Below are 27,089 nucleotides of genomic sequence, written 5' to 3' on the forward strand. Positions count from 1 at the left end.
TTCTTTTAATTATTGATGAAGGAGTATTAAGATTATATATAGCTTAGTGGCAAAGCAATGCTTACTACTCATGATGTCCTGGCTTCACTTCCCACTTCACAACAAAGAGAACTGACATATCACTAAAGCCCATTATGATTTTTTAAAGTACTTGGAATAAAAAGATTGCCAGAACATACAAATATTGAATTTTTAAAAAAATAAAATAAGGGCTGGTGAGATGGCTCAGTGGGTAAGAGCACCCGACTGCTCTTCCAAAGGTCCGAAGTTCAAATCCCAGCAACCACATGGTGGCTCACAACCACCCGTAATGAGATCTGATGCCCTCTTCTGGTGTGTCTGAAGACAGCTACAGTGTACTTACATATAATAAATAAATAAATAAATAAATAAATAAATAAATAAATAAATAAATAAATAAATCTTTTAAAAAATAAAAATAAAAACAAATAAAATAAAAAACCAAGCCAGAGGTGGTGGTACATGCCTTTAGTCCCAGTGCTTGGGAGGCAAAAGCAGGCAGATATATGTGAGTTTGAGGCCAGCCTGGTCTACAGAGTGAGTTCTAGGTCAGCCAGGGTTGCATAGTGAGCCCCTGCCTCAAAACAAAACAAAATGAAAAACTAAATAAATAAATACTGGATTTTAAGTTTTATCACATAAGAGAAACCTACGGGTATTTTACATATTCCTTGCTTAGACTATACTTTAAAATGAAGATGTTAGTTTTAGGTGTGTCATGTCAACTACAAGTTATGTAATGACCATAACATTTTAGTGCTTAAAATGACATTAAAAAGAGCTTATATTTTATCTGGATCTAATACTATTTAAAGAGAGTTCTCAAACCAGAACTATTCTTTAAGGTCCTCAAAACAAACATGTTTCACTGACTTAAAATGCATTTCATAAATGATATTTAACTAAGACCCTGAGTTCAGACACTAACAATTAAATGCACATGTGTATTTATACATTTCAATTATCTGCAGTAGTCGAATTATCTAAAAGGTCACTACAGCAAGGCCCATGAACTTCTGTAGTGCATTATGTGAGCCAATAGTGGAACAGAGAAGGAGGCGACTGCTTACCCAGAAATACTCCTAAAAATCAACCAAGGCACCTGTATAGCTGCTGATCTAAAACATACCGAGAGTTCTTTAAGAGGAGTCATATTTGTCTTACTGGTAACAATGAATTCAAAACTCATCATTTTTGTCTGATAAAAGTCACCATGTAAGAACATATTTTCAGATCATAGAAGAAAGACATTTCTCAGAAAAAAAAATAAGAACATTTGTGTTGCCAATAGACTGAAACATGGAAGACACAAAGTGGCTGCAAACCTGCTTTGTCAACACCTTACATGCCAATCTTCATTTTCTACAATTTCTTCTTATTCTAACACTAATGTAAAGTTTAAAACTTTACAAACAAATTTAGTTTTAATCAGTATCAACCCACTATTTAAAAACTAAAATAAAAACAAAAAATAAGAAGGAAGGAAGAAAGAAAGAAAAATAAGACTTATGAAGAAGTCTGAAAACGAGACCGACCTAGACCCTGGGTGAGATTGGATGGGTCAAGTGTCTCTGGTACTATTTGTCTTCACTATTGACAGACACTGTCACACAACCCACCACACGATGCCTGTCTCTGAATGGCGAAGCTAGAATGCAAGTTAAGTGCATTAATAGAAAAACAACTAGCATCCCAGCATATAAAATAAGCAATCCAGATTATTTTACAAAAAAACAAAAACAAAAATTGTAGGACTGATCAATTTACATGTTTAAAACAGTTTCAACTTCCCGAATGTACTTTTCCCACCCAAAATAAGTTTACATGCTACAATAATCAATGTAAGCTTTAAAAATTTAATTATTAACAGATAAATGCATGTAAAAAATTTTTTACTCAAAACTTTGGTTAACTCATATTCACCAATTTATTTTACTGTTTATAAATGCAATCTAATCCATAAGCCAGAATACTCTTTTTATATGTGTTTGTTTTATGGCTGTTTTTAAATTTTAGGCTGTGCCTTTACCCAAATATTAAGAAGTAGGAGACATATTCTGAACAAATCTGAACAAAGCAAAAACAACACCCCCCCAGACATCCCTATCTTTAATTTCTCTGTCACATCAATAGCCACATACTTTCTTATATACCCCTTTAAAAAGTAATCAACACGGTGTGGTGGTCGACTCCTATAATCCCAGCATTTTAGAGGCTGAAGCAGGAAGACTGCTATGAGTTAAATCCCTGCCTAGGCTACATAGTGAGTTCTAGACCAGCCTGATATAGTGTGAAAGGGTCTCAACAAAACAACTGGAGTTCAGAGTTCAAGAGACAAAGACATGCAGACCTCTGTGAGTATAAGGCTAGCCTAAGATCCATAGTAAGACCTATCTCAATAATTAAAAAAAAAATTAAAGCTGAGGGACTGGAGATATGACTCAGTGGTTTAAAAGCACTGACTGCTCTTCCAGAGGTCCCAAATTCAATTCCCAGCAACTACATGGTGGCTCACAACCATCTGTAATGGGATCCGATGCCTTCTTCTGGTGTGTCTGAAGGCAGCTACAGTGTACTCAATTCATAAAATAAATAATTTTTAAAAATGCTGAAACAGAGGTTGCTAGTTCTGTGAATAAAACATAGTTTAAAAACATTTTTTTAACTGTTCAATCAACTTTGCAAAACTATCATATCTTTTTAAAAGACAGAGATGTCTTATTGTAGCCCAAGCTAGCCTCAAACTCACTGTGTGACAAGGGTGACCTTGAATATCTAATCCCCTGACCTCCACGTCCAAAATTGTGAGATTACAGGAATATGCCACTAGGCCCAGTTTATGAGATGTAGGGGATTAAACCCAGGGCTTTGAGCATACTAAATAAGCCCTCTACTGAACTAAAATATAAAATAGCCTTAAAATAATTTTGAGTTGTAATCAGTAAATATTTGTACTTAGTATATATAATTTATTCATGTATCTATTTAAGGTTGAGTAAAAAAAAATTCTCTTCAGTCTATCATGACTGTGAGTGGAAAAAGCTTAAGAAACTCTGTCCTAGCATACATCAAAGAGTAAAATGACCTCATTAAGAAAGTAAAAGGTAATTGGAGCTGGAAGGATTGAGATGTAATTACATTCAATGATATACACATTGTTCAGTACAATTCTAACGTGTTTTCCCACCTCATTGCTATGTCTTTCTATTGTTCTATTTTCTTTATTTTTAATACTGAATATTGATCTCAGATATATGCAAATGTTAGGCATAAACTGGACCACTGAATTACATGTCAGCTGGCCTTAAATTTGAGATTCTCCTATCTCTGCCTCACAATTACAGGTTTATGCCAGAATGTCAGATGGCTAATTAAACAAATTCCTGAGACAGATTTTCTCTGTTTTGATCAGGCTGGCCTCAAACTCAGATATCCATAAAGACATGCCTCATCACTGCCCAAATTCCTACGATTTTAATTTAGATAGGTATAAAGTGAATTTATTAAAGCATAGCTGTTTTCTGATTACAGACCTTTGATTTTCTGTTGTCCTTTCCTATAGCACAGGTAACACTCACTCAACAGGTTGCTTCAGTGTAGGAAACATGTGTTAGCTACTTGAAATTTATTAAATGCCATAGTACAGAACTCAAAGCACTATCTAGTAAGGTTCTTTCAAAAAAAAAAAAAAAACCCAAGTCTATATTGTAGCTGTTATGCAAAATTACAAACTTAAATTGCGCACACTCTGGCCCTTTCCATGACCCTGCCTTATCAGGTGCATTCAAAACTCTGCTTCCCCATCAGCTCCTCACTGTGGCTGAGGAAGGCAGTGTGGCTGGGTATGTGATGGATGTTAGCATTGCTTCACCAGAGCAGCTCAAGACTGCTGTTCCGCATCCACAAGAGCATGATTTGTCAAAGCTTTTAAAGCCTTAGACAAGAGCCAAAGCCAACTTCTGCGTGCTAACATACAACTTTGATGAACCTATGTATGCCAAGTTGGTGAAGGCTCTTTATACTTAGAACCAAATAAACCTAATTAAGGTTGATGTCAAGAAACTTGGGGAATGGGTAGGCCTCTTCAAAACTGATCATGAGTAAAAACCCATAAAGCAAAAGAATTCCAAATACAAAAATAAATAAAATACAGTCCTCTATTAAGGACTGTATATGTATGATGTACTGGGGGTGGGGAAGGTATTCACTTGTGTGGGAGTGTATGGAGAACAGCCACTGACATTAGGATTATCTTCCTTAATCATTTCACCTTATTATTTTTTTGAGATTTTTTTTTAAAACCTGAACCTGAAACTTGCTGTTTTTGACTACACTGGCTGGACATGGAACCTCTGAGAAATCTACCTGTCTTTTCACAGCCCAGGGCCAGGGCTACAGAAATGTACCACTGCAGCATGGGTTCTGCAAATCTGAACTCAGGTTTTCAAGCACTTTACCATCTCCCTGGGCCTCAACAGATTCTATTGTATTTGTTTTATGAATATAGCTACCTATACATGTTTTAAAAAGATGCCTTAGGTATTAGTGTACTGAGGCTATATTGCTTCTAAAAAAGACAAACTTGTACTTCCAGAACTTGAGAGGCAGATGCAAGAGGCCAAGCTAGGCTTGTCTATACAGAGAATTTGAAGCCTGCTTGGGCTACAAAGATCCTGTACACACACATGCAAAATAAACACTAACTTAATTATTCAAAGTAAAGTACTAATTTTATGAAAACAATGAATTGTATACTGGTTATTAAGTCTCTTCCACTGAACTATAAAACCTATAGTTTAATCAATTCTTTGGTTATTGTTGTTATTTTTGTTTGTTTGTTTGTTTGTTTAGATAAAGACACTCCTTTTTTTTTTTCTTTTCTCCGAGACAAGGTTTCTCTGTATAGCCCTGGCTGTCCTGGAACTCACATTGTAGACCAGGCTGTCCCCGAACTCAGAAATCCGCCTGCCTCTGCCTCCCAAGTGCTGGGTTTAAAGGTGTGCGCCACCAAACCCGGCAAGACACTCTTAAGTAACCTAGGCTGCCCTCAAACTAGCAGTCATCCTGCAGGCAGGCATAGATTCTATAGATTTTTAACTTAAATTCTTGAGCTAAACAATGAACTATTCACAGGATAGAAGGCACAATACCTACTTTAACTCCAGCATCCTAAAGGCAAAGGCAGGAGGAACCTCTGGAGTTTGAAGACAATTTATCCCAAATATAATCTAAGAGATATAATGCCAATCAAATATCCCCAAATGAAAACAAACAAATTAATTTGCAAATTAATTTTGGGGGGCAAGGGGCAGGGTCTCATGTAGCTCATGCTGGCTTCAAATTCACTATGTAGCAGAGGTTGACTCTGAACTACTAATCTCCCAACTTCTCAAATGCTGGTATTATAAGTAGACTACCTGGTATAGTGTAGACAATATAGATTAACACTCATCTCCATGAAAGATTTATTACTGTAAACAAGTAAATCTCAGGATTAAAAACTCTAAACATGTAACTAAAATATTTGATTGCTGTAACTTTCATTTCTCTTGGTCAACTCCTCATTTTGCTAACACTATTAATTCATTGACTTTTTTTTTTCTTTAAGAAAATGGCCTCTGTCATAGCTATTTACAGAGCCTAGAACACTGTTTTAAAAGTTCTTATTTCTGAATCTATCATCCACTGACATACTGAATTTAAATTCTTAATATTTTCCCAAGAGAATTCTTAAAAATACAAAGGTGGACAAATTTTAAACCAATGAAAGGCTCTAACCTTGTCTTCATACCCACGAGAAACTGTGTCTCCTGCCCTCATCTTTTTCTATCCTAACCTTTGAACTCACAGAGCAGAAAGAGTATGTAAAGGTGTAATAGTATAAAAACCAAAATCCTAACGATTTACAAGGGGCTGAGAAACATCCTATTACCCAGGATTCTGGATTCTGGATCAGCGGCATCACACTGATTTATGCCCTCAGTAATATGTGAGGCAGGAGGAGGAAAAACTACTTTGGTGAATTTGAGAAATGCATTTTTAATAATTAAATAACAAAGAATGTCATGAACATACATATTCCCAGTCTCTAAATTGTTTTTTAAAAACTTTAAACTGATTTAAAATCTGTGACACAAACCTTTATGGCAGAACTAGAAGTCTGTCCCCACCAGGCCCTCCTACCTGACAGCAGCCAATCCAGCTCCTTCAAAGCGCTGAAGAATTAACTATATCAACAGTCATCATTTTTATGCATTTCACATGTAAACAGCAAATGCTACAGATTTTTGTTTTTAAAAAACATCAGATATTTAAATTAATGTGCATTTCCCTAGCTATCCAGCTTTTGACCAGAAGCCAAACTTGATAAAATATTCCCAGTTTTTCTTTTGATAGTTGTATCACCAAGGCTATCAATCTGATAATAAAAATGTGACTCCAACGATACATTCTGATGCCCTTACAATTATTACTCTGTAAATTAAACTCTTATCTGTAACAGTGTACATTAAAGGGGTCTTTTTTATTAATAAGACATTGGAAAATAGAATAAACTATGTTGGTTACTAAAAAAAGTAGATATGTAAATGAAAAGATTATTAATTACAAGAATCACAGAAACTTTCTGTGAGAAGAAAGCTTTAAAAGTTGCCTTTTTCCTCTCTTCACTATTTTTATAATGTCAATGATTTCAAGATAATAAGACTTTACTGGGATGCAGATGTGTCTTGGTGGTAGAGCACCTACCTGCCTATCATGTATGAGGCCATGAGTTCAATCCTCAGAGCCACAAATATAAATACATTTATGTACATATATAGATAGCTTTAGAGTATTTCCTTTGGTCAAATTTTCTACTTTCATATTTCAATTCATAGCTTTTAATGTAATTACCTGTAAAGACTTTCTCAACTATACAGGAAGAGAAAACTTTTCATTAGTGACCCCAAATCAAGGACTTTAAATACTTATACATAAGAACTTCTGAAATGTGGTATTATTTAAAGGGAGTGTACTTTTTCTAAACTTAGCTACTATTTGTTTTCAGCTTTTAAAAGGAACTGGATCTACTGTAACAGACGTTAAAAAGCACAGAAGAAACAGACTTGTAGTTCAATGCAGATTCAACCTGTCCTTACAGAAACAACCTCAAAACACAAAAGGAATCAGTTAGTCAATTTCTACATGTGGATTTAAAGTGAAACAATACTTCTTCAAAAATATTTTCTATTTTATACAATTCAGTATTTAAAAACTAGATTTAAAGCTCCAAATTCCCCAAAGATATTCAGAGCCACTTTAGAATCTGGTAGATCTGAGGTGAGCCAGATCATCATATCAATTTGATTATAAAAAGCTCACTAATTCACAGTTAAATCCACAGAAGCTGTTAGAAAATGTCTGGCCACACATGAACAGTGAGGGGGGCCAATATTTCTTTGTTATGTTTAAAGTTTTTCTGCCCTCAAGCATGAAGGCTTCATACTGCACTCTTCAGCACTGTTAATGACATACAGATTAATGTATATAAGAAATTAAAAACCTGCAGCTAGAACACAGTACTAATACGGTCATTTAGACTACAGCCTTCTCTTTTGGTTTCTCTTGGTGAAATTAAAAGAACTTACTGGAAATGATGTTTTGATGGACTTTAAATACCATTTTAAAAGATGATAAGTATCATGAGGCAAGAAACCTTTATAGGACAGATAAAACTTCATAAAAGTAGACATAATGTATTCATTTTTCTAAAGCAAATACATTTAGAAACCTATAAACCCAACTTTAAAAAAAGGTACTATAGTTGGGCAAGCATTCATACTAAATTACCAATCAAGACTTTATTAGTTTGTCAATTTTTTATTCTAATTCAAAGTAAAAGTTTGAACCAATTTAATGTATTCACAAAGTGTATGATTTGAGAGCTGAGTGAAAATAGACTAATAAATTTCAAACATTATTTTTAATATGTTTCATTGTTACAAGAGACTACAAGAGAATGTATTTCATAAAAATTATATTCAACTAGGCCACTATTTTTCTTGAATTTAAAATAAATATCAGGCTATATATACATATATACATACACATACACACACACACATATGTGTGCATGTATGTATGTGTGTGTGTATCATATCACTATGTAGCTCTGGCTGTGCCACATTTATTTATTTTTTAATTATAGGAAAAAGGTCATTGTTACATGCTATAAAGAGAAAAGAGACTTGACAACTTGAGTCCTTTTTTAGATCATATAATATTTTTCCCTTTGGGCAAATCTTTAAAAATATTTGTTAAGGGCTGGAGAAATAGCAGTTAAGAGCACTGACTACTCTTCCAGAGGTCCTAAGTTCAATTCCCAGTAACCACATGGTGGCTCACAACCATCTGTAATGGGATCCAATGCTCTCTTCTGGTGTGTCTGAAGATATCTACAGTGTATTCATATACATAAAATAAGTACATTATTTCTTTTTAAAATTGTTAAATAAAAGGTCAAATATAATTTTTTAGCCATAGCTTGGTGTTTATCTGTTTTATGAGCACTCAACAAAGTCACTTTAAACTGGGTCTCATATTTGAAGACCAGGTCCACTTTAGGAGACATCATTTACAAATGGACTAAAGTTTAAGATACATATATACATATATATGTATGTATATTTAAAAAAAAAACACTGAAAACCTTTCAATGTAAAGGGTAAAGTCTTTAGACTGTCTAAAACCCTCAAATCATACTCTTTTTGATATAAACTTTTCCTATACTGTTCATGTTGGCCAGATAGTACCCTAGTTTTCATTAATGAAGTAAAATGAAATGCATACCAGCAGCAACTACAGCTGGAGGAGGCGAGCCTGCCTCACCACCACTTGTCTGACTCATTGATGCTACAGATGTTTCTCTAGGTGGAGGTAACTGTAACTCCTTTGGGAGAAGATCATAGACAGATTCTGTAGGGAGGAAAAAAATTTTGAAAGAAAGTCAGTCAATAACATGTACAAGAAATGAGTATGTTCTTTCTTTCAAGAATTTTATTCTCACAAAAATAACTGCATCCCTATTAGCCAGTATTTGTTCTTTTATTATATAATCCTTTTGTTAAATTAATTTGTTGTCTCATATATTACATTCCAGTCACAGTTTCCCCTTCCTCTCCTTCAGCCTCCCACCTTCATCTCCTCCATCAGAAGTCTGCACAGGAGCAATAACACTAGAGGGCGCCAAATACCGCTGCTTTGGCTTGCTTGCTGCCACCTCACTGCTGTCAAACACAGGGACACCAAAGCTCAGCACACAAAGTGCTTCTCCTTACCTACTTAAAATTTCTATCAAAGTAAAGACAAAAGGTCCCTCCAGTCACATGACTGGTACCAGAGCACAAGGAAAGAAAATGAGCAGATTGGGGAGCATATTCAGAAGACTAAGAATTTGATGTAAGGGCCCAGACTAACTGGAAAAGAAGGAATGAAATCAGCATTTTCAGGTACTCAAAATAATGTCTCTAGTTACAAAGGCAACAATGTCAAAATGAGTTGGCTGGCTTGTTTGCTTGGTCCTGTTCTACAAATTGATAATTGATCCACTTTAGTTATTGATTATTTCTGGGTCAATTCAGTTCTTTATTCTTCAGTGCTGCTATGAAAGGGTTGAAGAGGTTTCACCACAGTGCATAACAAGCTCAAAATAGAAATCTTATCCAGGGGCATACACAGTAAGAGGGAAAGAAAAACTGTATTCTTGTTTGTTTGTTTGTTGAGAGAGTATTGCTCTATAATAGTCTTGGCTGTCCTGGAACTCACTTTTTAGACCACGGTTACCTTGAACTCACAGAGATCCACCTGCCTCTGTCTATCAAGTGCTGGGATCAAAGGCATGGGCCATCATGCCTGGCTGAAACTGTGGTTTGTAAAATGGTGTGTGTGTACTCATGTGCAAGCCTAAGTGTATGTATGTGTACCATGTGAATACAAGAGCCCACTAAAATCAGAAGGCACTGGATTCCCTGGAACTAGAGTTACAGATAGTTGTGAACCACCTTGTGGCTATTGTGAACTGAGCTTCTTTCCCCTTCCTAGGTGGGCATTCTGTGCCCTAAGTACCATTGTCTACACCTTTAGTTGGTCATTACTCATTTCAGAAAAAGACAAGTCTTCCAAGCCCTATATCCCCGGTCTTTAGTTGAGTCTAGAAAGACAAACCACAGCTGGATAATAACAGATTAGCCAGGCAGCAGTGGTAGCTACTAGGGTGCACATGTTAAGCCCAGAGCTTAGAAGGCAAAGGCAGGTGGATCTCTGAGTACAAGGCTAGCCTAGTCTACAGAGCAAGTTCCAGGGCAGCCAGGGCTACACAGAGAGATCCTATCTCAAACAAACAAACAAACAAACGATGAAGCAAGGGGGAATGGTGATAAAATCTAGGACAGTAGAGTTTTCCAGATAAGAAATGCGGAGATAAGCCATGCAGTGGTGGCATATGCCTTTAATCCTAGCACTTGGGAGGCAGAGGCAGGCGGATTTTTGAGTTCGAGGCCTGCCTGGTCTACAGAGTGAGTTCCAGGACAGCCAGGGCTACACAGAGAAACCCTGTCTCGAAAAACCAAAAACCAAAACAAAACAAAAACAAGAAATGTGGAGATAGGGAGGCTGGTGAGATGGCTCAGCGGTTAAGAGCAATGACTGCTCTTCCGGAGGTCCTGAGTTCAAATCCCAGCAACCACATGGTGGCTCATAACCACCGGTAATGAGATCTGAAGACAGCTACAGTGTACTTACATATAATAAATAAGAATCTTTAAAAAAAAAAAAGAAATGCGGAGATAGAACGAAGGAACCAAATGGATAGATAGATGATAGATAGATAATAAAATACCAAACTGGATCAGTCGACACTCATTTGTGTTCTTTTCAGGAGACTGTATTGAATAAATACACACAATAAAGGTTGTATGTGAGGATGGAGCACAGAACTAGATTATTCCTCTTTGGATTATTAGTCTTTACTTTACCTTTATTGACCTAGGGAATTCAACTGCTTTGGGGTTAGATTAAACTCCAAAATTGTAAGAAAGTTTATTTTCTTTGTAACTTTTCTCAAGAATCTCTGATTTACTTTCAGGTAATCAAGTTGAAAGAACTAATATTGATTTAAATCGATGAAGAAATGAAAACAGAGGGGGAAACAGTTTTGTGAAATGTTTCTGGTTAGAAGGGCATTCACATATACATGCACACACTCAAGCATTTTTGCTTGATTGTTAAGCAAGCAACTAAATAAAAACACTTGTGGTAGAAAGGATGAAAAAGCAGGGAGATCTCTGTGAGTTAAATATCACCCTGGTCTGTATAGCAAGTTCAGGAGAGCTAGGGCTACAAAGTGAGAATCTGTCTTCTTGCTATCTTAGAACTGGCTATATAGACCAGTATGGCCTTGACCTCATCAAAATTCATCTGCCTCCAGAATGCTGGCATTAAAGGTGCACACTACCATGCCAAGCAAAGATGATACTTTGTGTTGAGAATACTTTAAAAATATGACCAAGAGAGATGCCTCAATAGGTAAGAGTACTGGCTGTTCTTACAGAGGACCAAGGTTCAATTTCCAGCACCCCATGACAGCTCACAACAGTTATAACTCCAGTTCCAGAGGACCCAAGGCTCTCTTCTGGCTTCTTCAGGAACCAGGAGACATGTGTACATACATACATGCAGGCAAAAACACCATACACATAAAAATTTTAATGTACTTTAAAAATGTAGCAAAGCAAAGCCAGGCAGTGGTGGTACACGTCTTTAATCCCAGCACTCAGAAAGCAGAGGCAGACAGAGCTCTATGATTTCGAGGCTGTCCTGGTCTACAGGGCTAGTCTAAGACAGCCAAGGCTACACAGAGACCCTGCCTTGAAAAACAAACAAACAAAACAAAACCAAAACAAAAGAACACTCCTCCCCAAAAGCAACAAAGCATGAATTAATGCCCCAAGCAGGTACTATTATACAAATAACAGAAATTCTCACAGTAGAAGTTCTTTGATTATCCCTCAAACTCCCAATCATCAGGTATAGATAATACACTGAAAAAAATCTACTTGTAAACCCTTTCACTTTAAATATGAAAATAAAATAACATCTGCCATCTTTGTAAATATGAAACTACCATTAAGCATAGAAAGTTGCCTTAACCCCCCCCCCAATCAAAAAATGCTTAAGAAGTCTTTGTCTTATTCTTCCCCTCCTCCATTCACTGCTGAGCTCAGTAAAAAAGGTGAAGCTCCAAGCTAAGGTTTCCTTTTATCACTCTATGACAAAGTCCTAACATCTCCAGTGTGCCAACACAGTTCTACACTGAAGAGTTAGCATTCATTTTGTTTAAAAACAAGAAACACTTCACCCTTGACAGTCATCATATTTGGCATCTCCACTGGAAAAAATGTACTGGCTGCAGGTCCAGTGGATATTTTGTTTCTCGAAGATTATAGAGTCCAAGAATAACTAGTAGGTGATACTCTGTTTTAACAAATTCTTCTTGGTTTTTAAGTATAAGGCAATTTACTAATTTGCTATCAAATATGTATTTATTCATATTACTTTTACAAACATACTAGTGTTATAACGTATTTAGATAATATACAAGAGTATACTTTATACCAATTGGGAGGGGTGGGGTTAGAAAACTAATAAGTTCCATAGACATTAGCCAGTTTTTTAATTATCTGTTATTTTAGGATAGGGGATATAGCTCAGTTGGTAGAGCAATTGCCTAGGGTACAGTCAATCCCCAAGGCAGTATAAACCTGGCCTGGTGACACTCCTGTTAATTCCAGCACTCTAGAAGTAGAAGCAGGAGACTCAGGAGTTCAAGATCATCCTTGGCTACTCAGGGAGTTCAAAGCCAGCCTGGGATAGAAAACTGTGCCAAAAAACTAAAAAACAAAAACAAACAAACAAAAAAAACTAAAAAAAGAAAAAAGAAAAAAACCTCACCTACACTTTAAATCTATTATTTTGTGTGTTTTGCTAAGTGGCGGTGGGGCAGGTAGGGGAGAGGTTGTATGTATTCACATGTGTCTATGAACTTGTGGAGGAAGAGGTCAATGTTGTGTGTCTTCATTTGCTCTCCATTTTGATTTTTATTTATTACATTCATTTACTTTGTGTGTATGTGTGGACACATCTTGATGAGTGTGTGAAAGTCAGAGGACAATTTTTGTGAATCAGTTATCTCCATTATCTCCTATCTTGTGAGTTCTGAGGATTAAACTCAGGTTATCAGGCTTGGTGTTTATAGGCTGAGCCATCTAGTTGACTCCTTCATCTTTCACTCATTTAATCTGAAGTTCCCATTCCACTAGGCTGGTTAGCGAGTGAATCTCAAGAATCTACCTTCTCTGCCTCCATGAGATTACTAGGTACATGCTAGCACACCCAGCTTTTTATGCTGGAGATCAAACTTAGGTCTTTATGCTTGTGTGGAAAGCACTTCACCAATTACAAGTCACTAGGACCCTCCAGAAAAGGGCGCCAGATCTCATTCCAGATGGTTGTGAGCCACCATGTGGTTGCTGGGATTTGAACTCAGGACCTTCGGAAGAGCAATCAGTGCTCTTAACTGCTGAGCCATCTCTCCAGCCCCCCATATTATTTTTTTAAACTTAAGTTTGTACCAGAAGAAACAAAACTCTTAATTAATGAAGTCATAAAATGACTTATGAAACATTTAAGGCTTAGTTATAATTTCTAGAAGTCTTATATACATACTTTGTAAGATTGTTCAAACTATGAACTGCACATGGTAGTGAATGCCTATAATCCCAACATTCAGCTAGCTGAGGCAGGAAATCAAGGATGCTAAGTCAGGACTGCTATGTGGCAAGACTTTGCCTCAGAAAAGAACAACCCTGCCACCAAACAAATAAAACCAAACCAAGGTGAAGCAGAAATCAAAAAAGGGTCAGATGACCCAGAAAAGATATCAGAAACTTAGTATCTATGGGAGGATAGATCCTTGTGGTTTCAAAGCCTAAGCTAGAAGAAGAAAGAACAACTGAGGAGGGGAAAAGAAAGGAAAGATATCCAGGTATAGAGACTATGTAATATGAAGCAATATCTGTGTAAGAGGGTAGTGTGTGTAGTAGGGAGTGGGGTAAGACCCAAGCAGAATGAATCTTTATAGATGATTCAAATGGACACTGGACTCCAATACCTACTGGGAATTGACATATAAGTAGATAGTTCAGGCCAGGTAGTAAAGTAAATGCCTAAGCAGCATGAGAAGGATACATGAGGAAATGAGTGTGAAAAGCCAGCATGGATATCAGAGATAGAACAGCAATAGGAGGTATGAATGTTGGAGGCACCTTGCATACAGCACCAGAGCCTAAATAGTAATAAAGATACCTACAGAGAAAGTTGCTCAAGACTAAGTACTGAGAGCTATGAAGATTATGCCTGTGTGAGAGCAGTAAAATGTAGCATGGAGCTATAATATATGCTGTTATAGAAGCATTTATCTAAGACTATAGATCCTGAGCAGAATGAGGAGGGCATCTGTGTAAGAAGTGCAGCACATGTGGGATTACCAGAGATTGGCTATATGCCTAATAGGGCTGTCCAAAGTGAGAAATAAGAATAAAAGTAAGATTGAATGATACCCACAGGTGAGCAGGAGGTTTGCGCGCGCACACACACACACACATAAATAAAAATGAATTTGATTCCATATTCTGGCTTCTGCAGGTACCAGGTACTACATATGGTACACAGTCAGACATTCAGGCAAAATATTCATTTCTTTGTTTGCCACATTCAGCATATTTCAAAATGTGTCATCTCGTTCTTACTCTCATCTGCAATCTGATAGAATATAGCTTAAACACCATTAAACTAGCTCCTATACTGAGATGGGACATACATATAAAAGAAAATCACATAGACAATCACAGATTTAAAAAAAGAATTGTTTAAAATAATAAACCCAGCACATGAGTGGGAAGATAGGAAGAACATGAGTTTCAAGTCATCATGACTACATAGGAAACTGGAGGCCAGGTACAAAAAGGAAAAATGGAAGGAAGGGAGGGGAGGAGTGAAGGAGGGGAGGAGACAATCATAGAGCATTAGGCAAAATAAGGAACTCAAGACACTAAAACCTTGCTTTGATTGCTCCTAACAACAGTAAAGATTGGGCTATTAAATTCTATAATTAGGGGCTGGCAAGATGGCTCAGCGGGTAAGAGCACTGACTGCTCTTCCAAAGGTCCCGAGTTCAAATCCCAGCAACCACATGGTGGCTCACAACCACCCGTAATGAGATCTGGTGTGTCTGAAATCAGCTACAGTGTACTTACATATAATAATAAATAAATCTTAAAAAAAGAAAAAAATTCTATAATTAGGTTGACAATATAGCTGTACAGTATCATGAGTTCCAATTAAATATTTGTTGAATATTTACTTACGATGCCTGTCCTTTTCTTTCCATTTTCATCTTTCCCTCTACTCACCAAGATACAATGATTTTCAATTCTTCATCCATGTATTCTTAACTTTGCAAATGTTTCATTTTTGCTTGAAATACAGATTTCCCTCCTATATCCCCTTTAAATTGAATCATTCCTTCCAAGTGGTTCTCCCTGACCACCTCAATCTTTGACAGTCTCACTGTGTACGCAAGGCTCATTTTTTTGGCTACACTGACCTCCAACTTGTGTTAATCTTTCTGCATCCTGGTATGCTGATATTAGAGGTATGTGCCACCATGTCAAATTCACTTCAATTTCATTATTTAGCTCTATTTCTCTTACCATGATACTTATGGCACTTTAATAACTGCCAGCTTACTCCTATGTATTTATTAGACTACACACATCATGCGGACAGTGGCTAGGTCAGTCTCATCCACACTGTCTCAACAAAGGTGTGGTGCTTGACACAAATAGGTACCCCTTTTATAAGTGCATTAATAAGAAAATAGACTGGGAAGACATAGCTTGTTAATGGTACATAAGAAAAGGCGGCAAGGAAAGATAATTTCACAGGTACCCTGCCAAACCTGGTGACCTGAATTTGATTCCTGAAACCAACACAAAGATGGAAGGAAACTTACTCCACAGAGTTTTTCTCTGACTTTCACATGGGCATTGTGGCACACACACCTCCATATACATATATCATGTACCACACAAAATAAATTAAAATTTTTTTAAATATGTAGACAGGTATGAATGGGAAAAGCTATAGGGGTGGGAAAGTCATTGGTGGCACATAACTTTAATTCCAGCATTCAGGAGGCAGAGAGAGGAAGGTGGATCTTTGTGAGTTCAAGGTCAGCCTGTTCTACATAATAAGTTTCAGGAGAGCCAGGACTATAGAGACTCTGTCTCAATAACAAATGAAATAATAATAAATATAAGTATCACAGATAAAAAGTGTCAGAAAGAAGAATGTTGAAGACTTCAAAATGTGAAAATGTCTCAGCTCAAGGAAGAAAAAAGCTGAAAGAATCCACTTATTTGATGTGGAAAAAGGTACTTCCTGTTACTTTTGCTGAAGAAGGGAAAGATTGAGACAGAAGCCAAAAAGCAGAGCTGAAGTGCAAGTGGAACTGAGGAAATAATACCCTTACTGAAGGGTAAGTTGAAACAAAACAACTATTCCATAACCTTTCCAAAAAGAAGGAAAAGGATACTTGAGAAGACAAGGCTACAGATGAAAGGTTTGTTTTATTCTACTTGGTGAAAAAAGATTGCATATACTTTGTATATACTTGACAATATAAAGAAAAGTACCAGCTAGTAAGAAAAAGCCTGAGATACCAGAAAGAAAAACTTCATTTAAAAAAACACAATCAGCCTGGCGTGGTGGCCCACGCCTTTAATCCCAGCACTCGGGAGGCAGAGGCAGGCGGATTTCTGAGTTCTAGACCAGCCTGGTCTACAAAGTGAGTGCCAGGACAGCCAGAGCTACACAGAGAAACCCTGTCTCGGAAAAAAAAAAAAAAAAAGAAAACACAATCAACCTACCATGTGATTGGAATCCCAACTATTCAGGAAACCAAGGAACCCTTATTCTACTTATTAATGGTCCCAATGGGTAAGAATAGTAACAATGGTGATTTTACTATATTAACAGTATATTTTTAATTGTTCTTTTATTATTAGCTATTTTAGCTAACTAATCTCTTACTGACAAGTTTGTAGGAGCAAAGGCAAGAAAACTACCACGACTCTGAAGTCACCTTAGCCTACAGTGGAAAAACTGTCAGAAAAGAGAAAGATGGATGAAAGGGATAGGGGAGGCAGGCTGGCAAGTAGCTCAGTTGAAAGAGTGCTTGTTTAACACACATGAAGCCTGGGTTCATTCCAAAAGAACACATACACCGGGGATAGTGGCAAACATCATGGAGGTGGAGCAGTTGTGAAGCACAAGGATTACAAATCCAAGGTCATCAGACTGTTGCAAAAAAGCAAAGCAAAACAAGAACCAGTCCCCATCACATGCAGGAAAAAGGAAAGGAGGTAGAGAAAGGGAAGGCAACAACTGAGGATAAGATGAAATATAAGCTTGTGTCCTAGAACATACTCCTTTATTCTGTCCAATACTGCTTTTCATCTTGTTAATAATGCCCAATCCTGAAAAACTAACTGTTCACCTTCCATATTCTTAAATCCACAGCTTCAACGTTTTGATGCAGAAAAAGCAAAGCTTATAGACTAGAACTTCTATGAACTTATAACCTTCCTCCAAGCCACCTAGAAGCCTTTTATAAAAAGGTATTCTTTGTCATCTTGTCAGCTTTCCTAGCAATTCCTCACAGTGGTTCTTTGAAAGCCACTCCCCCTGTGTCTGTCACTCTTGGATGTTCATTTCTCCATGGTCATGAATTCTCAAAGTTCTTTATCCTTATCTCTATCCCTTTATCATCCATTCATTTTTTTGAGACAGTCTCACTGTGTAACTCTGGTTGGCCTTAACTCACTATGTAGACCAGGCTGGCCTCAAGCTCACAAAGATTCATCTACCTCGGTGGGATTAAAAGTGAGCATACCCATGCATGATATTACCTGTCCCTTTAAATTCAAGAGAAGCACCAACTCTAAATCTCCAATCCTTGTTTTTCCCTTGGGTGTCAAAACTTCCTTTTATTTGTTTATCTGTTTGCTGACACTAAGGGTTGAATTTAGCACTTTGTACATGCTAAATTCTAAGCTAATATATCACTAAGCACATTCTATCCAGGGGGCTGGAGAGATGACTCAGTGGTTAAGAGCACTGACTGCTCTTCCAGAGGTCCTGAGTTCAATTCCCAGCAACCACATGGTGGCTCACAACCATCTGTAATAATGGGATCTTGTGAAGACAGCTACCATGTATTCATATACATAAAACAAATAAATAAATCTTTTTAAAAAGATATATTCCCAGGTTGATCTCTCTCTCTCTCTCTCCCTACCCCTCCCCCTTCTCTCTCCGGTCTTACTTTACCCAAGATTGTCCTTGCTAACTCTATAGACTAGTTAACTATTACGCTTGGGATCCTCATGCCTCTAACTCCAGAGTCTGGATTAGAACAATCCTGTGCCACTCGTCCTGCCCTATCTTTTCTTTGTTATTCCTTTGATCAATTCCTTTACCCCAACGAATACTACTGATCTTGAATCTTTCTATTTTTCCCTCAGGGGCTTCTTGTCAGAACTCTTCACAAAGGCTTTAGTACAGGTAAGTTGTCTGTGCTATCTGCCTCTTGTTAACTAAGCCTGAACTCAGAACTTCATATATGCTATGCATGTGGGGTTTTTTTTTTTTTGGTTTTTTTGAGACAAGGTTTCTCTGTATAGCCCTGGCTGTCCTGGAACTCACTCTGTAGACCAGGCTGGCCTCGAACTCAGAGATCCACCTGCCTCTGCCTCCCCAGTGCTGGGACTAAAGGCGTGCGCCACCACGCCCGGCTTTATGCATGTTTTTATACTATATAAATGTGTTTGTGTGTAGAGGGAGCGAGGAGGGAGAGATTCAGTAAATAATCTTAGCGGAAGTTACAGTTTTTCTTTTTTCCTTTCCTTTTCATTCATTCATTCATTCATTCATTCATTCTTTGTTTTTTATTTATTTGTTTTTAAAGACAGGGCTTCTCTGAGTAGACCCGTAACTTGCTTAATAGACCAAGCTGGCCTTGAACTCAGAGATCCACCTGCCTCTGCCTCCACCATCCAGCTCTTTCTTCTTTCTTCCCTCTTTTCTTTTACTTATTTATTTATTTTTAAAGATTTTATTTATTTATTTTATATATATGATGAGTATGTAGCTGTTTTCAGACACACCAGAAGAGGGCATCAGACCCCATTACAGATGGTTGTGAGCCACCATGTGGTTGCTGGGAATTGAACTCAGGACCTCTGGAAAGAGCAGTCAGTGCTCTTAACTGCTGAGCCATCTTTTCAGCCCTCCTTTTTTCTTTTAAAGACAGGATCTTACTAGGTAGCTCTGGCTAGCCTAGAACTGGCTTTGTGGACCAGGCTAACCTCATTCACACTCACAGAGATCCTATACTCACAGGGATATCTTCCTGTCTCTGCTTCCAAAGTGCTGTACCTAAAGGTGTGAAGGTGTGACTACCACTCCCAGCCTAGACTTGCTTTAAAATGTATTAAAGCAAGATACGTTTAAGAATACTTTTTTTTAAAAAAGTATGTGTATATAGATGGTAAAGAGACTTGCTCAGTTATCTGTAGAAAATCCATTAATTGTTAATTTAATTTTTTAAAGTAAAATTATATTGGAGCTGAAGAGATTATTCAGCAGTTAAGTCCCCTCACTGCTCTGCAGAAGACTAGAGTTAAGTTCCCAGCATCCATGTTGGGTGTCTTTCAACTGCCTGTAATCTCAGCTGTAAAGGACCACTCTATAGCTAGTGCCCTCTTTGGTCCCCATGGACACCTACACACACATATGGACATACATTCACACAGACACATACACAGAAATAATAAAAATAAATCTCTAAAAAAGTGTCCTTGGGGCTGGAAAGATAGTATGTACTGCTCTTCCAGAGGACTGAAATTTGGTTGCTAGCACTTATGTCAGACCTATTATTCTAGTTCCAGAAGGACCTGGCATCTCTGGCCTCTATAGACATACATACATACACATGTGCACATACCTACAAACAGACAGGCAAACACACACACATAAATAAAATTAAAAATTTTAAATCTTAACAACAACAAAAAGGTGAAAATGCTGGGTATGGAAGCACATACCTTTACCCCGGCACTAGGGAGGCAGAGGCTAGTGGATCTCTGAGTTCAAGGCCAGCCTGATCTACCAGGACAGCAGGAATACAAAGAGAAACCCTGTCTCAAAAAAACCAAACCAAACAAACAAAACTTGAGAGGAAAAAAAAAAAAAGACAGAGGTGATAACTATATTTCCCTAAAATTAAGTTTGATCTGAGCATCAGGTAAAAAGTCATTAAACGACTTTTAGCTTGAGATTAAGACAATTTCCAACTATTTTTGGTTTTTTTTTAATTATGTATTTTCCTCAATTACATTTCCAATGCTATCCCAAAAGTCCCCCATACCCCCCCCCCCACTTCCCTACCCACCCATTCCCATTCTTTTGGCCCTGGCATTCCCCTGTATTGGGGCATATAAAGTTTGCAAGTCCAATGGGCCTCTTTTTCCAGTGATGGCCGACTAGGCCATCTTTCGATACATATGCAGCTAGAGACAAGAGCTCCAGGGTACTGGTTAGTTCATCATGTTGTTCCAACTATAGGGTTGCAGATCCCTTTAGCTCCTTGGGTACTTTCTCTAGCTTCTCCATTGGGAGCCCTGTGATCCATCCAATAGCTGACATGAGCATCCACTTCTGTGTTTGTTAGGCCCCGGCATAGTTTCACAAGAGAGAGCTATATCTGGGTCCTTTCAGCAAAATCTTGCTAGTGTATGGAATGGTGTCAGCGTTTGGAAGCTGATTATGGGATGGATCCCTGGATATGGCAGTCTCTAGATGGTCCATCCTTTTGTCTCAGCTCCAAACTTTGTCTCTGTAACTCCTTCCATGGGTGTTTTGTTCCCAATTCTAAGAAGGGGCACAGTGTCCACACTTTGGTCTTCATTCTTCTTGAGTTTCATGCGTTTAGCAAATTGTATCTTATATCTTGGGTATCCTAAGTTTTGGGCTAATATCCACTTATCAGTGAATACATATTGTGTGAGTTCCTTTGTGATTGTGTTACCTCACTCAGGATGATGCCCTCCAGGTCCATCCATTTGGCTAGGAATTTCATAAATTCATTCTTTTTAATAGCTGAGTAGTACTCCATTGTGTAAATGTACCATATTTTCTGTATCCATTCCTCTGTTGAGGGGCATCTGGGTTCTTTCCAGCTTCTGGCTATTATAAATAAGGCTGCTATGAACATAGTGGAGCATGTATCCTTCTTACCGGTTGGGACATCTTCTGGATATATGCCCAGGAGAGGTATTGCAAGATCCTCCCGTAGTACTATGTCCAATTTTCTGAGGAACCACCAGACTGATTTCCAGAGTGGTTGTACAAGCTTGCAATCCCACCAACAATGGAGGAATGTTCCTCTTTCTCCACATCCTCGCCAGCATCTGCTGTCACCTGAATTTTTGATCTTAGCCATTCTGACTGGTGTGAGGTGGAATCTCAGGGTTGTTTTGATTTGCATTTCCCTGATGATTAAGGATGTTGAACATTTTTTCAGGTGCTTCTCTGCCATTCGGTATTCCTCAGGTGAGAATTCTTTGTTCAGTTCTGAGCCCCATTTTTTAATGGGGTTATTTGATTTTCTGGAGTCCACCTTCTTGAGTTCTTTATATATATTGGATATTAGTCCCTTATCTGATTTAGGATAGGTAAAGATCCTTTCCCAATCTGTTGGTGGTCTTTTTGTTTTATCGATGGTGTCTTTTGCCTTGCAGAAGCTTTGCAGTTTCATGAGGTCCCACTTGTCAATTCTCGATCTTACAGCACAAGCCATTGCTGTTCTATTCAGGAATTTTTCCCCTGTGCCCGTATCTTCAAGGCTTTTCCCCACTTTCTCCTCTATAAGTTTCAGTGTCTCTGGTTTTATGTGAAGTTCCTTGATCCACTTACATTTGACTTTAGTACAAGGAGATAGGAATGGATCAATTCGCATTCTTCTACATGATAACAACCAGTTGTGCCAGCACCATTTGTTGAAAATGCTGTCTTTCTTCCACTGGATGGTTTTAGCTCCCTTGTCGAAGATCAAGTGACCATAGGTGTGTGGCTTCATTTCTGGGTCTTCAATTCTCTTCCATTGGTCTACTTGTCTGTCGCTATACCAGTACCATGCAGTTTTTATCACAATTGCTCTGTAGTAAAGCTTTAGGTCAGGCATGGTGATTCCACCAGAGGTTCTTTTATCCTTGAGAAGAGTTTTTGCTATCCGAGGTTTTTTGTTATTCCAGGTGAATTTGCAGATTGCACTTTCTAATTCGTTGAAGAATTGAGTTGGAATTTTGATGGGGATTGCATTGAATCTATAGATTGCTTTTGGCAAGATAGCCATTTTTACAATGTTGATCCTGCCAATCCATGAGCATGGGAGATCTTTCCATCTTCTGAGATCTTCTATAATTTCTTTCTTCAGAGACTTGAAGTTTTTATTATACAGATCTTTCACTTCCTTAGTTAGAGTCACGCCAAGATATTTTATATTATTTGTGACTATTGAGAAGGGTGTTGTTTCCCTAATTTCTTTCTCAGCCTGTTTATTCTTTGTGTAGAGAAAGGCCATTGACTTGTTTGAGTTAATTTTATATCCAGCTACTTCACCGAAGCTGTTTATCAGGTTTAGGAGTTCTCTGGTGGAATTTTTAGGGTCACTTATATATACTATCATATCATCTGCAAAAAGTGATATTTTGATTTCATCTTTTCCAATTTGTATCCCTTTGATCTCCTTTTGTTGTCGAATTGCTCTGGCTAGGACTTCAAGTACAATGTTGAATAGGTATGGGGAGAGTGGACTGCCTTGTCTAGTCCCTGATTTTAGTGGGATTGCTTCAAGCTTCTCACCATTTACTTTGATGTTGGCTACTGGTTTGCTGTAGATTGCTTTTATCATGTTTAGGTATGGGCCTTGAATTCCTGATCTTTCCAAGACTTTTATCATGAATGGGTGTTGGATCTTGTCAAATGCTTTTTCCGCATCTAACGAGATGATCATGTGGTTTTTGTCTTTGAGTTTGTTTATATACTGGATTACGTTGATGGATTTCTGTATATTGAACCATCCCTGCATCCCTGGGATGAAACCTACTTGGTCAGGATGGATGATTGTTTTGATGTGTTCTTGGATTCGGTTAGCAAGAACTTTATTGAGGATTTTTGCATCAATATTCATAAAGGATATTGGTCTGAAGTTTTCTATCTTTGTTGGGTCTTTTTGTGGTTTAGGTATCAGAGTAATTGTGGCTTCATAGAATGAGTTGGGTAGAGTACCTTCTGTTTCTATTTTGTGGAACAGTTTGTGAAGAACTGGGATTAGATCTTCTTTGAAGGTCTGATAGAACTCTGCACTAAACCCATCTGGTCCTGGGCTTTTTTTGGTTGGGAAACTATTAATGACTGCTTCTATTTCTTTGGGGGATATAGGGCTGTTTAGATCATTAACCTGATCTTGATTTAACTTTGGTACCTGGTATCTGTCTAGAAACTTCTCCATTTCATCCAGGTTCTCCAGTTTTGTTGAGTATAGCCTTTTGTAGAAGGATCTGATGGTGTTTTGGATTTCTTCAGGATCTGTTGTTATGTCTCCTTTTTCATTTCTGATTTTGTTAATTAGAATGCTTTCCCTGTGCCCTCTAGTGAGTCTGGCTAAGGGTTTATCTATCTTGTTGATTTTCTCAAAGAACCAGCTCCTTGATTGGTTGATTCTTTGAATAGTTCTTCTTGTTTCCACTTGGTTGATTTCGCCCCTGAGTTTGATTATTTCCTGCCGTCTACTCCTCTTGGGTGAATTTGCTTCCTTTTGTTCTAGAGCTTTTAGGTGTGTTGTCAAGCTGCTAATGTGTGCTCTCTCTAGTTTCTTTTTGGAGGCACTCAGAGCTATGAGTTTTCCTCTTAGAAATGCTTTCATTGTGTCCCATAAGTTTGGGTATATTGTGGCTTCATTTTTATTGAACTCTAAAAAGTCCTTAATTTCTTTCTTTATTCCTTCCTTGACCAAGGTACCAACTATTTTTGAAATGGTACTAAACATAGTTTTACTATTTTGTACTATGTATTATGCCAAGGTGTATTCTTGCATTGAAGATTACAAAATCAAAATATCAATCAGCTCTGAAAAAACACTGAATGTGCTGTACACTCTGTGGTATCAAAATTCAGCCAAGATTTAACTCTTATGTAAAGATAATAACATTCATCTCATTAGTATGCAAATTTTCTTTTGTCTTTAATAAACAGTAAAATTATATATACATATACCAAATAATTTTTAAATAAATCTATTGATTTATTAGCAGTAAATGTTAGATCTGTATATTGACTTCATATACCTATAGAGTCATATAAAACTTTCTTAGGCCTAAAGAGTTGTGAGTAGAAAAGAAAAAAAAGAAGAAAAGAAGTCTTAATCTAAACAATCCTACTTGTTAATACAAAGTAAGTTTTCTCAAATCAACTCATTTGGCAGATACACTAGCAACCAAATTCCAGCTCTTGGCAGTTTCAACTAACAAGTGATAAATTTCTGTGAACTTGCTAAAGTAGTCAAGTACAAATAGGTTAATGAACAACTAGAAGACTGAAGTAAATTCAGTACTCCATTAATTAGAGCTAAAATCAGCATCTAGAAAGAAAAAAATGGCTCTAATGAGGGACTAGGTTACAATAAAAATTTTTGACTTCAGTTTGATCCCCAGATGAAGCATAAATGAAGGAAGGAGCTGATTTTAAAATATTGTCTTCTGACTTCCATATCTGTGCCATGGCACAGGTGCCCCCTGCCATCATATACATAGTAATAATAACAATAACAACAACAATAATTACTTTTCAGAGCACTTTATTTGTGACTAAGTTTCATACAACTCAGGCTGCTCTCAAACTGACTATGTAACTGAGGATAACCTTGAACTCCCGATTTTTTTGCCTCTACTGGGATTATAGGCATGAATCATGAAGCTTGGAAAGCTTGTGTTCTTTCACTATACAAAACATAATATCTTGAGGATTAGAAAGATAGCTCAGTAATTAAGAGTATTTAATTGTTTTTCCAGAGGACCTAGGTTCAATTTCCAGCACCTTGGTAGCTTACAATCATCTGTAAGTCTAGTTCCAGAGGACCTGAAGCCCTCTTCTGGCTTCTTGCAGGCACCATATATATATGGTGTACAGACTTACATGCAGGCAAAACACCCATACATATAATTTAATGGTGCATTTTCTTCTAATAATGAACTTATATCAGTTTACCATCTTTCATCCTTATTTCTGATTCTACATACTAGACAGTTTAGGATCAAACCACTCTTGTATTCTCAGGATTACTGGTGTCATTAATAGAATCCTGGATACTATAGTGGTGGAAACAGGAGTATTCAAAAGTTTAAAGCTTGACTACTAGGTCACAGAGTGAATTCTAGAAGAGCCTGGACAATCTGCTAAGGCTGTCTCAGAATAACAAGTGAAAGGAAAGATGGCATGCACAGTAGTTCTCAGAAGCTGTGCCCATAACACAAGTGTTGAGTCAAGTATCTATTTGGCAAACATCATTTCATTTCAGCTCCCTCCTCAGATATTTTACTATAACATGGGAAGAGAGGACTAGGCAAAGGTCATACTTTTAAAAGTTGATCAATAAAATAACCAACATTTGTCAGTTATTCCATGCATTCATATTTAGGAAGTACACATATATACAATGCTCAAATTATCTCAAAACCTAGAATTAGTTTGGTATAGGCAAAAATAGATCTAGAAAAATATATATTTGAACCTGGAATTTTCTTTTCCTTTTTGTTTTGTTTTGTTCAATGGTTTCACTCAACAGCTGAGGCTCTCAGGGAACTCACTGTTAGCCCAGCTAGCCTTAAACTTTAAATTATACTGCTTCAGTCTCCTGAGCAGCTGTATTTCAAACCTATATGACCAGTTCTAGCCATTTATAAATACAGTTAAATACATGTGTAAAATTGCTCTCTACTGTTTATGAAAAGAGAACTGGAAACACCCTAAATGTAAATGTCATCAATGCAAGAGTGGTAAATAATGACTCAAATCATATCATGATAGAAGAGTCATTAAAAACACAGATTTGGACCACATCAAACGTCCACTCTGTAACAAACTGTTAAGTAAAGCAGGCTATAAACAGTGTAAAATTATTCCAAAAAAAAAAAAATCTAGGGCTGAAAAGATGACTCACAGGCTAAAAGTACTTGAACCATGTACAGCTCTATCAGAGAACCAACTTCAGTTCCCAATATCCAGGCTGGGCATCTCATAACCATGTTAACTACAACCCTAGGGGATCTGACTTCCCCTTCTGGCCCCCAGTGACACCTGTACACACATTCATGTAGCTCCACTTCTCACATGTAATCAAATATAAAATAAATCTTTTTTTTTTTTTAAAAAGTCCTATTTAGCTAGATATAGCAGAGCTCAGCCACTATCCCAGCACTTGGGAGGCAGAGGCAGGAGGGTCACCACAAGTTCAAGTTCAACCTGGTCTACACAGTGAATACAACCCAGCAAGGACAATACAAGATCCTGTCTCAAAAATAAACCAAGAGTCCTATTTATGTAACACACACACACACACACACACACAACATATTTGAGAAGAAATTTTTACTTTTTTCTTAGTATTTTCATATTGCCTAAAGACTGGTTTTGTATTGAAACAAGGTCTCAATATGCAGCTCAGAGATCTGCCTGCTTCTGCCTCCCAAATGCTAGGATTAAAGGTATATGCTAGCATTCCTAGCATATCTAAAGATCTATAATAAATATCTTCCTTTTATCAAAAAGTACAGTTAAATTATGCTCCATTCATA

At 37.3% G+C, this 27,089-nt stretch overlaps 1 protein-coding gene across 10 annotated transcripts in view; it reads right to left on the reverse strand.

The window, feature by feature from the left end:
• The window catches only part of Nfat5 (nuclear factor of activated T cells 5), an 89,397-nt gene that overhangs the window by 45,893 nt on the left and 16,415 nt on the right, over positions 1–27,089 (reverse strand). For 7 of the 10 annotated variants that reach the window (XM_029480993.2, XM_029480994.2, XM_029480992.2 and 4 more), the window contains one exon: positions 8,851–8,976. In XM_029480993.2, the coding sequence (XP_029336853.1) occupies positions 8,851–8,976 (126 nt within the window). The other 3 variants (XM_085843600.1, XM_085843602.1, XM_085843599.1) reach the window with 3 other exon arrangements.

The sequence above is a fragment of the Mus caroli genome, unplaced genomic scaffold, assembly GCF_978045245.1.
Source record: "Mus caroli unplaced genomic scaffold, Mus_caroli_1 scaffold_10, whole genome shotgun sequence".
Lineage (NCBI taxonomy): Eukaryota > Metazoa > Chordata > Mammalia > Rodentia > Muridae > Mus > Mus caroli.